This window comes from Sminthopsis crassicaudata, chromosome X, assembly GCF_048593235.1.
Source record: "Sminthopsis crassicaudata isolate SCR6 chromosome X, ASM4859323v1, whole genome shotgun sequence".
Taxonomy (NCBI): Eukaryota; Metazoa; Chordata; class Mammalia; order Dasyuromorphia; family Dasyuridae; genus Sminthopsis; species Sminthopsis crassicaudata.
The window spans coordinates 5,472,824-5,484,607 of record NC_133623.1 but is presented as its reverse complement, the minus strand read 5'-3'; the positions used below and the strand labels follow the sequence as shown (position 1 = coordinate 5,484,607).

The 11,784-nt window shown below is 41.2% G+C and overlaps 1 protein-coding gene across 7 annotated transcripts in view; it reads left to right on the top strand.

The window, feature by feature from the left end:
* The window catches only part of LOC141548888 (uncharacterized), an 83,551-nt gene extending 71,997 nt beyond the window's left edge, over positions 1-11,554 (top strand). For 5 of the 7 annotated variants that reach the window (XM_074278152.1, XM_074278156.1, XM_074278155.1 and 2 more), the window contains 4 exons: positions 3,081-3,329; positions 5,176-5,311; positions 7,430-7,526; positions 7,875-11,554. In XM_074278152.1, coding sequence (XP_074134253.1) covers positions 9,591-10,472 — 882 coding nt within the window. In that variant the 5' untranslated portion in view covers positions 3,081-3,329; positions 5,176-5,311; positions 7,430-7,526; positions 7,875-9,590 and the 3' untranslated portion in view covers positions 10,473-11,554. The remainder of the gene's footprint in view (positions 1-3,080; positions 3,330-5,175; positions 5,312-7,429; positions 7,527-7,874) is intronic. The other 2 variants (XM_074278154.1, XM_074278150.1) reach the window with 2 other exon arrangements.
* Positions 11,555-11,784: the final 230 nt, after the last annotated feature.

Here is an 11,784-nt window from a genome sequence, read left to right as displayed (position 1 = left end):
GTAAATATGAAAGAAATAATAAAAGACTTGTTAATCTTAAACTTTCATATTCTTATATGGAAAGATTAGATATGTAACTCCCACAAACTTTATCATTATTTAGAATCTGTATAAACAGGGCACTGGTGTGAGTTGATTGTTGGGATGATTTCTGAATAAAGAATGGAAAAGTGAGAAAGAGGGATGGACTGGGGGAAGGCAAAAGTGAGAGGAAGAATGAGGAAAATTATTTAACATTAAAGGCATATGCAACAAAGAGTATATGTTGGGGGCAAAAAAAGGGGTGAGCTAGGTAATAATTGAATTTCACTTTAATCTTAACTCATTTGAAAGAGGGAAGAATGTTTTGTACATATTGGTTATAGAAATCTATTTTACCCAAAAGGTAAGTAGAAAAGGAACTATGAGAAAGGGCAGGGAATGACAAGAGGCAGAGAAGATTAAGGGAGGTAGCGTTACGAAGCATATAGATTTTGAAGAGTGATAGAATTTTAAAAAGAGAGTGTCATAAAATAGGATGGAGGGAAATTCAGTTATTGATCATAACTGGGAATTGGTTGAACTCAGCCATAAAATGAAAGGAGACAACATAATAAATTAAGATACGAGAATCCAACAAATATGGTGTTTACAAGGAACATACTTGGACCAGAAAAACACATAAGAGTTAAAATAAGAGGCTAAAGCAGAATCTATTTTGCTTCTCCTGAGATTAAAAGGGTAGGGGTAACAATTAGGATCTCAAATGAAGCAAAAAGAAAAAGACACCTAACTAAATGAGATAGCCAGGGAAACTACATTTCATTAAAAGGTATCATAGATAATGATCTAATACCTATACCAAAAGTATAAGTATGAAATTGAATATATTCTAGATTCTCAAGGGAAAATTAGTTACAGGATGAAATATTAAAACTATACTAGTGGGGGACCTCAGTTTTCCCCTTAGAACTAAATACATCTAGCCATAAAATAAACAAGAAAGAAGTTAAGGAGAAGAATAGAATATTAGAAAAGTTAGATTTCATAGGCCTCAGGCAAAAACTGATTGGGAATATTGAAGAATATAGAAACTGCATATGGTTACCCTCAAAAAGCTTACTATAGAAGGAATAAAAACCTCACCAAAATGAATGTAGAAAATCAGAAATGGCAAATGTAGTCTTTTCGAACCATGAAACAGTAAACATTTTGTTCAATAACCATTATTGGAAGTATAGGTTGAACATCACTTGGAAACCCAATAATCCAGTCCTAAAAATTGGGTGGATCATAGAACCAATAAATTAAGGATAATAATAATAATGAGACAACGCACCAAAATTTCTGGAATGTAGCCAAAGATGTACTTAGGAAAAAATAATTATATCTCTAAGTTCTTATAATAATAAAAAAAGAAAAAAGCAGAACAATGAATTGGGCATATAATTAAAAAAGAAAATAGAAAAAGAACATTTAAAAAAACCTTTTCCTTAAATGCTATTATAGAAATCCTAAAAAAACCCCAAAGGATTGATAAAATTAAATATTAAAAACTGAACCAATAAATATAAAATTGCCCAGATTAGCATAAGGGGAAATGGAATACTTAAATAACTCTATGCTCCTCAAAGAAATTGAGCATGTTATCAGTGGGCACAAAAACATCCTCAGGAACAATTTGATTCATATGTGAATTCTACCAAGCATTTAAAAAACAATTAATTGTAACACTTTCTAAACTGTTTGGCAAAAAAGGAAGGAAGGAATGCTACCAAATTTCAGTCTACTACAGAAATACGTTGCTCATAACTTCCTAATGAATATTGATGCAAAAAAATTTAAATAAAATACTAGTCAGGAGATTATAGCAGTATATCAGAAACATCATATATTATCAGGTTAGATTTATATCAATAATGTAAGGCTGATTCAATAGTAGGAAAACTTTTACCCTAAATGATCATATTAATAACAAAAACAACAAAAATCATGTGATTATCTCAATAGATAAAAAACCAAAATCTTGACAAAATACACCTATTTCTAGAGAAAAAACCCCACTAGAAATCACAGGAACAAATCAATTTTTTTTATTTTTTTAAATGATGAATAATCTCTTTCTAAAACCAGGAATAAGTATTGTCTATAATGGAGATAAATTAGATGCCTTCTCAGTAAGATCAGTGTGTTATTGCACCTATCTAGTAATTTACTGTTTCTTTATTTTCTTTTCTTTGTTCATCTGATGGATGTGAGGTCAATCTTTACAACTTTTTATTTGTCTTTTTCTTATTATTAATGATATTCATCTGGTCAAGATGGAAAAATCGATGGCTTGAATCTGTTGTATCACAATTTTTTTCCCCCATGGATCTCAATATCGCCTTTCGAGTTCACTTTGAACTGCTTTTCATTCAATTCATACGGCCGCCAGTTGTTATTTTCACATGTGAAAGTAACATGATTCCTCCTTCCTAAGGGTGGAAAGTTTTAACCGCCTAGGACAGTTAGCCTTTTTCTCCTGATTGCTGCCATGACTCATTGGACACTTGTGAGTAACGGCTTTGACACGCCAAACTAGAAACTACTAAGCTTAGAGGGGAGCTCACATGAGAACAGCTGTTAAGAGGCTGAGAGTGAAAGGTTACTCCTGGTAGCTGAATTGGCTCTTGGTTATGGTTGAATGTGTAATACTAGAATTCAATGGGATTCATTCCTTCCCTGAATCAGGGCTTCCCTTTTCACTGGTTTTTGAAGTGGAGACAGATTTTTCAGGACAGCTGTAGTCCAAGGGAACAAAGTACCCCCAAACTCTTAAATCTGGAGGTGCTCTCTCATTGTGTGCCATTTAGAATCTGCTCCTGGAGGTCTGAAATATGAAGCCAGAGCTTTGATGGGACTTGAGAATATTAACTGGTCACTAAGCAGGCGATTCAGACTATACATCAGCTGTCTCTGGAAGATCCCTTCCAAGTCAGGTCCTCTGATCCTAGCCCTGACAATCATGGTACCAAAAAGTTCCCAAAAAAACAAGAGAAAGAAACGAATTTCTCCTCTACCCTGTCATGGCTATGAAACAACTCTGTTTATTTCTATAGTGTCCTTCTCTAGAGGGACATAATGAGATCGGAGGACCCATTGTCAGAGATCATGATGTTGGAAAAGATTGAAGGGAAAAAGAGAAGAGGATGGCAGGAGATGACAAAAATGGGAGAGTGTCCCGGAAGCAGCAAACGTGAGCGTGGACAGACTTTAGAAGATAACGGATAGAAGGGCCTGGTATGCTAAGCTCTCTGGGGTCATGAATCTCCAACATTCAAAATACTGGAGCCCATGAAGTCAATCAGGTAAGAGAGAAAAGGGTTACTAGATTGCATAATCTGGGGATGTAATTTATAATTTACCTAGTTTTTTGTCATGTGTTTTTATTTGACCGACTCTGTTATGTTGCTCTGGGGAAAAAGAGTGAGAGATGGCTACTTAAGTGATTATGTCATTAGGTGTTTTTAGAAGTGGTTGGATTCCCAGGGCAAAGTGGTGGTCATGAACGGGCCGATACCAACTTAGAAGTTTTGAGCAGAATATCCAAGGAGTGCTGATCATAGTACTAATGCTGATAATAATAATATCTCAAATTTGCATAGGTTTTCAAGGTTTGCAAAATGCTTTGTTCATGGTGGGAGAAGGGCTCCCGGAGGTAGGGAGCTACTCAGATAGGGACATAGAAAGGGAGGTACAAGGGACACAGTGATAAACAGACATTAGAGATAGACGATGGAAATCAGGAGGACGTTGGGACAAGCGTAGATGTGGAGAAAGATGGAACAAAGTAGTAGATAGACAACCGACTGAAGAGGGTCACGAGAAAGTTGGAGGGAGAGGGATGAAAATGATCTGGGGTCTTTAGTGGCCTGCAATCTCCACATGGGCTGCGTGTGGAGTGTGGAAGCCGCCCAGGCTGCTATACTAGTTAGTCACTACACTAAGAGAATCACAGTTTCTTGGCAGAGGAACCCTCAAAAATAGATAAACATTGTCATGAAACATAGGGAGCATCACAGGCAGACGTGGGGAAGCCACGATGCCCAGAAAGATAGGAGGTCATACAAATGAATGGGGGAGACACACAGACAGGAACAGGGGCAGATGGAGGCAGAGAGCCCAGACAAGGAGATGGACACAGATGGGACCATCCCCATCCAAGTACATGAGGAGGGGCACATGACCAAACTAGGGCCACACAGAAATGACAGAGAAGGGAGTGGAAACACCGATGGGGAGACGGACAAGACAAAACATAGACTGCCACGCAGATCCAGATGAGATCCACAGCAGGGAAAGTACAGTTGGGGCACACGGCCACCTGGACAGAGATAGGGACAGAGAGTATGGTGAAGTAGTACAAAATAGACACAGAGCCCAGTATAGACCAAGGAGAGGTGGGCAGAGGGAAATCACATGGACGGTGATATGGACAGATGGTAGACAGAAGAGAGACCCAGGCTGACAAAAGTGATCCCTACAGACCTGAGGGGAGTGGAGGGAACACAGAAACATCCTCACAGAGGAGGACACATACACAGGAAGAAGGGTTGACAGAGGTAGACCAGGTGCTTAAATTTGAAAAAAAAACATATCCGGAACAGACAGATGTGATATGTAGAATGAGGCATAGAGACACTTGCAAACAGTAGCAAGACATGACTCTTCAAACAATGAAACAATTTAAGGAGAGAGAGAGGGAGGGAGGTGGAGAGAGACAGAGACACACACACACACATGGGGAGAGAGAGAGAGAGAGAGAGAGAGAGAGAGAGAGAGAGAGAGAGAGAGAGAGAGACAGAGACAGAGACAGAGACAGAGACACAGAGAGAGAGAGAGAGACAGAGAGACAGAGAGACAGAGAGACAGAGACAGAGACACAGAGAGAGAGAGAGAGAGAGAGAGAGAGAGAGAGAGAGAAAGAGCCATCTGCATCCAGAGAGAACTATGCGACTGAATGGGGAGCACATCAAAGTATTTCCTCCTTTTTTACTACTGTTGTTTTCTTGGTTGGTTTTTTTCTTTCTTTTTCCCCCCCATTTGATCTGATTTTTCTTGTGCAGAATGGTAATTATGAAAATAAGTTTACAAGAATTACACATGATTGCTTTGGATGTTGAAAACTCTCTTTGCATGTATTTTGGTAAATAGCTATTATTTAAAAAACAGAAGCAGGAGAAACAGACATGGGATATGAAGAAGGGGATACACAAAGGAAGCAGGACTCAGATGTGGACGTATACAATGCACAGGAACAAGGAAGACCCAAAGACAAGGAATATCCCAGGTGAGGAAGCATGGGTAGACACAGAAACATAGAGGTATATACATCGAAAGAGTGTACGGACAAGCAGGGAGGGTGAATACAGAGACACACTGATGAGGGCCTCTGGGCAGAAGGAGAATCAGATAGACACATAAAGGGGCAACAGAGATAAAACAAAACACAAATGGAGAGAAATGACAGATGAGAAACACATACTGATAGTGGGATACCGATAGACAGATAGATGGGAGACATGTCAAATATATGAGATTCCCATTTACTTGGGAATCAAATAGGGCTGCTTAGACATGGGGCAGAGACAGCTGGGAGAAACACAAATGGGGGAAATGAGAGAGGTAGACAGGACATTGCAGCAGAAGGGAATACACAGGAATGGTGACCAAGGAAGCATGTAGACACATGGATGCAGACACATGAGCAAGTGGGGAAAGGCAGGGTCACATACTAAAACGAATACAGGGACACAGAGACAGATGAAAAGATACAGATGGGGTGGCGTACACAGCAGACTAGAGGAGTATACAAAAATGGAGAAATCCACACCAGAGGGGGAATACAAATGGGGATTGCTTTTGTGTCCTGGTGCTCAAAACAAGTCAAGAGAGGACCTCATCATCTGGTACCTTATCTTGCTAAGTATTTTTAGAATCTTCCTAAAACAATTCAAATGGAAGAAGAAATGGGGGAAAGACGCCCAGATATAGGAGGGATATTCATAGGTGGGGTACATCACCTGTGGACCTCTTCAATATCTGGGGTACAGAGGCAAGGGGGGGAGAATATAGTTGAAGATACACAGAGCGAATACGGTGGCATATGAGTTCACGTGGACAAAGAGGATACAAAAGTAAAGGGAAAGACAAACAGATGGGAACTTGCAGACAAAAGTAAATGTATAGATAGGGACCCATAAAAGGATAAGCCAGTTAGATACAAAAAGATGGGGAAAGAGATAGGACAATCTGTGGAAGTTCCGAGAGCCCTGTGGCTAGCCAAAGGGACACACACAAATGATACGCCAACATGGGTGACACGCAGACATTTGAAAGACAGAAAAATTAGTACCTAGACAAACCTGGAGATACATGTGGCCAGAAAAGCTGGACACACAGGTCAGGGACATAGACAATATGGACAGTGCAAGAAAATGTGTTTTGTTTTACACATATTGAATCTGATATACCTAGAAGGCATCCAGTTGTGAAAAAGGCCATTTGTAATCCTGGATCTCAGGCGAGAAACAAGGGCTGAATATAAATATCCCCGAATCATTTATATAGATATGATCAAGAAACTCATGGGAACTGATGCAGTTACCAAATGAGGGAGAAGAAAGACAAAAGAGAAGATGGCCCAAGCCAGAGGTTTCGAGGGCACAGATTTAGTAAGGCATGATCGAGATCAAGATCCAGCAAAGGAGAAGGAGAACGAACGATGAGATAGACAGGAAAAGAACCAAGAAAGAACAAAGTTTATAAAAACCAGAAACATTGAGACTATCCAAGAAAATTGGGCTCTTCAAAAGCACTAAATATAATGTGCATGTCAAGAAGGATGAGGACTGAGAAAAGGCCATTGGGTTTAGCAAGTAGGGCATCATTAGAGGAAATACTGGAAGGATGAGGTTGATAGCCAGAGGATAGAGTTTGGAAAAGTGAATGAAGTAGAGGCAGCAGCTGTAGATGGCTTTATCAAGGAGATCTGTACCAAGGAGGAAGAGACAGAGAGATGGAGATGATGATACCTAGCGTGGATGGTAGGGTCAAGGGAGAGTTTCCCCAAGATTCTCTGAAATCCTCCTATTGACGTTTTCCTATGTTTTAGTGGCGGTCCATTACAATTCAGAAAAATAAAGCACTATACTGTCCTTGACTACCAATGTAGGCCTTATTTTTGCCCTACCTCTCTGAAGAAGGAACAAGTGTCACATGACCTGTCATGAGCAAGTTCCTGCAGTGAGTACAACTGGGAACTTTCCCGTGTTACCTTTTTGAATAATCTAATGGCCGTCGTGTAATGTTCTCTCTTACTTTCCACTTACTTTGCTTTGCACTACCTCACCCAAAGGTTCTTAATTTTTTCTGAATATTTAATATTTGTCTCTCTTTTGGTTCACAGAACAATGAGAATCCATGATATCTGCCAACCACAGTCTGTCCTGCCATTCCCAAGACCGTGAGGCTTTCCTTCCCCTGCTTTGCTACGACAAGGATGGGTACTTTCTCTTTGTCTCTTTTTCATATGGGTAGGATGTGTGGACATAGATGCATGTGAGTGTCCAACTGGAAAGTAGATGTATAGATCATGTGTTTATATGACTAATGTTGACATATTAAGTACAAATGTAGGTTTAATGGCTAATATGCTGCTTGCCAAATGTTTATCCAAATCCCAAGAGCCCTTCACCACTCTCTTCATTGACAAGATTTTCACACCCAATCAGAGAGGTATTTAACAGTTGTCTCATTTTGGTGTTTTCCAATCCTTGAAATGGAAAAGGTGTTTTCATGTATATTTCATAATTCATGAGTGGGAAACATAATTTGATATGTTTGTCAATCAGATACAGAACTTCCCGCAAAAAAACACCGACATCATATGGAGGAACTTTCTTCTGCGATGGCACCGGTCAACTCTACAATGTGCATAGAATATAACAGGGCCAAAAAGGAATGGAAGGAAAGGAAAGGGAAGAGGAGGAAAAGGAAATAAGCATTTATTAAGAACCTACTGTTTGTCAGGCACTGTGATAAGCACTTTACTAATATCTCATTAGCTGTGAGGTAAGTGCTCCTATTATTCTCATTTTAAAATGAGGAAACTGAGGCAGACTGCTAGTGGTCACATAGCTAAGGAAGTCAGTGATGGCACAGATTTGAAGAGGCAGAGAATGAATGTCCCAAACTAAAATGGAAGGAATGAACAGAGGAGTGAACAAAAGAGTGAAAGAAGGATGGATGTGAGGAGTGTGAAAATGTGAGAAAGATGGGATGCGTTTCGAGTTCGATTTCTAGCTATGAATTCTTGCACACTGAGGCAGGTTTGAAAGGTGAAGTACAAAAAGCTCAGAAAACTGAGATAGCCAGGAGAATATGAAAGTGGAGTTGTTACAGTTTATTTGTTCAGTGTTTAGAATGAACCACTCAGTAAGAGAGAGATGGGTAGACCTGTGTATGTGTGATGTTTGGATGCAAGGAAAGAACACCTGAGTGAGTGATCTTTGGGTCCATTGTTGTACCAAGCGGGAGTGGGTGCATTATGAAAGCTATCAGCAGAGTGGTTGATGAATGAGTATACCTGGATGATGGGAGAATGAATGCAAAGAAGGCAGAAGAGGGAATGTGTCCCAAAAGGCAGAAAGGGGTAAAAGGGGGTCATTCGTGCGAAAGAGAAAAAGCAGGAAAATGACAAAACCAAAACTCTGATGGAGAAGGAAATGCGATGTGAAATTGCCAAACTGAGAAGCGGCAAGGAAGAGCAGAATGATGATGGGAGAGAATTAAATCTGCGACATTTCTAACACTCCCATGTGTGAGATACAAGTGGATGGAGAGTAGGGTGACTCACGTTTGGCTGTTTAGTAAGACCGCCAGTTTGAGGAAACAATGGAGGAGCCGATGTAAAGAGTGAGAGTTGTATTCAGAGAGAAAGTGGTAGAGGAGAAGATCTACCTAGAATGAGAGATGAATAAAAGTAGAAACTTCAGCATCAAGACACTAATGGAAATTGAAATTTAAGAACAGTTCACGCACAGATTCTTCCTCATCCTTTCTGCTAACAGATCTGGACCTTCTGCTTCCTAATCATGTGCCATCACTATGGAAAAGCTCAGGAAAGTTGCAAAAAATCAAGGTGAGTCCAACAAAATGGCTCCTCCTCTGAAGTCAAGAGGAGACCCTGAGGGTGGGACCATGTCAGAAGGTGAAGAAAGTGGGGCAGGAGTGCCTCCAGTTCCTACGAAGAAGAAGAAAAGGCTGTGGCTACACCAGCAAATAATGTCTTAGTGGCCACAAAAGCCACTGCACCTGCAGTGAAGTGGCTGGGACTTTTTCTAAGAAGGCTCCCCTGAGAAAGGGCCACCCCAGCGAAAGCTGACATTATTTTAGTCCAAGCAGGAGCACCCCCCCAGCCACCCACCCATGAGCAAAGTGACCCCAAATGCGAAGGAAGTTAAGAAAGAAGATGGTGACTCTGAAGAATAAAGTGAAGATGAGGAGAGAGAAAACCTAGGCAACCCAGAGACACAAAAGTGGGAGCAGCTCCAGCCAAATACATTCCAATGGTGGTAGTTGAGGAGGATGATGAAGAAATGAAGGATGATGAAATGGAGGACGAAGTTAGGGAAGAAGAAACGAAGAAAGAAGAAATGGAGGAGGAGGAGGAAATGGAGGAGGAGGGTGGGGAAGAAGAAATGAAGAAACAAGAAATGGAGGCGGAGGAAATGGAGGAGGAGGGTGGGGAAGAAGAAATGAAGAAAGAAGAAATGGAGGCGGAGGAGGAAATGGAGGAGGAGGGTGGGGAAGAAGAAATGAAGACAGAAGAAATGGAGGAGGAGGAGGAAATGGAGGAGGAGGGTGGGGAAGAAGAAATGAAGAAAGAAGAAATGGAGGAGGAGGAAATGGAGGAGGAGGGTGGGGAAGAAGAAATGAAGAAAGAAGAAATGGAGGTGGAGGAAATGGAGGAGGAGGGTGGGGAAGAAGAAAGAAGAATGGAGGAGGAGGAGGAAATGGAGGAGGAGGGTGGGGAAGAAGAAATGAAGATAGAAGAAATAGAGGAGGTGGAGGAAATGGAGGAGGAGGGTGGGGAAGAAGAAAGAAGAATGGAGGAGGAGGAGGAAATGGAGGAGGAGGGTGGGGAAGAAGAAATGAAGAAAGAAGAAATGGAGGAGGAGGAGGAAATGGAGGAGGAGGGTGGGGAAGAAGGAATGAAGAAAGAAGAAATGGAGGAGGAGGAAATGGAGGAGGAGGGTGGGGAAGAAGAAATGAAGAAAGAAGAAATGGAGGAGCAGGGTGGAGAAGAAGAAATGGAGAAGGAAGAGGAAATGGAGGAAGAGGGTGGGGAAGAAGAAATGAAGAAATTAGAATTAAAGGAGGAGGAAGAGCAGGGTGGAAAAGAAAAAAATGAAGGGGGAAGAAATGAAAGAAGAGGAGGAACAAATTGAGGAGGAGGGTGGGGAAGAAGAAATGAAGGAGGAAGAAATGGAGGAGGAGGCTGGGAAAGATGAAATGGAGGAAGAAAAGGAAAAAAGAAGGAGGAAGAGGAGGAAGGTGGAAAAGAAGAAATGGAGGAGGAGGAAGGAGAAAAACAAGAGGAGGAAGAAGAAGAAAAAGAAGAGGAAGAAGAAGAAGAGGAGAAAGAAATGGAAAAGGAAGAGGAGGAGAAGGAAGAAAAACAGGAGGAAGAAGAAAAGGAATAGGAGAGTGGGGAAGAAGAAATGGAGGAGAAGGAGGATGGTCGAGATGAAGAAATGAAAGAGGAAGAAATGGAGGAGGAGGAGGATGGGAAAGAAGAAATAGAGGAGGAAGATGAAGAAAAAGAAGAGGTGGAAGAAATGGAAAAGCATGAGGAGAAAGAAGAGGAAGAAGAGAAGAATATGAGGAAGAAGAAGAGGAGGAGGAGGAAGAAGAAGAGAAAGAGAAGAGGAAGAAGAAGAGAGGAAGAAGAAGAATATTATGAAGAAAAGGAGAAAATGCCTGTCAAAGAAGCACCAGGAATGAGAAAAAAAAAAGAAATGGACAAGCAGAAAGCTCCCCAAACCAAGAGTGGAAGACATTGGAATCCGGGTCTACAAACTTCAGTCTCTCTGCTAGTAACCTGAACTTGAACCTGAACCCTTCGGAACTCAAACTGGCATTGCAGATGTCTTCCTCCAAAAGCCCTCACCATCCTGCATGTCAACTTCGACAGAACCAAGAAATGTGGCTATATGGAACTCAGAGCCATCGAAAACACAGAAAGGCTTCAGAGCTCAGTGATTCATAGTTTGGCTGTGAAAGGAAGCTGGAAAATAGCAAAAGCCAGCAGGAAAATTGAGGTGGGCGGATGCTCTCTGCAAGGGAAGGAAGTCCAGGAAGTCTATGAAGATGCTACTGGCGTCAGACTGTTGTGCTCCAAGGATGCAACACCCAGCAAAATTGCCTATTTGAAATGGAAGCAGATGTGGACAAGATCTTGGAAGAGAAAGAAGGAATCAAGATTGATAGTAAAGTGCTTATTCTGTACTACACAGTGAAGAAAAATCAAGGACAAGAGAACAAAAGAAGGGGGGAGAAGGATCCCTGGAATGGGAACAAGAGCAAGCTAGGAGCTTCAGAGACACTGGTGCTGGATAAGCTAGCCAAGAGCTCAAGTGAGGAAAGTCCATGTGTGTGAGAAAGCAACGTTTGGCCTTCCCAAGAATATCAAAGGCTGATCAAAAGGGGACCCGTTTGCTGATTTGACCTCTGTGGAATAAGGAAAACAATCTCTGAATT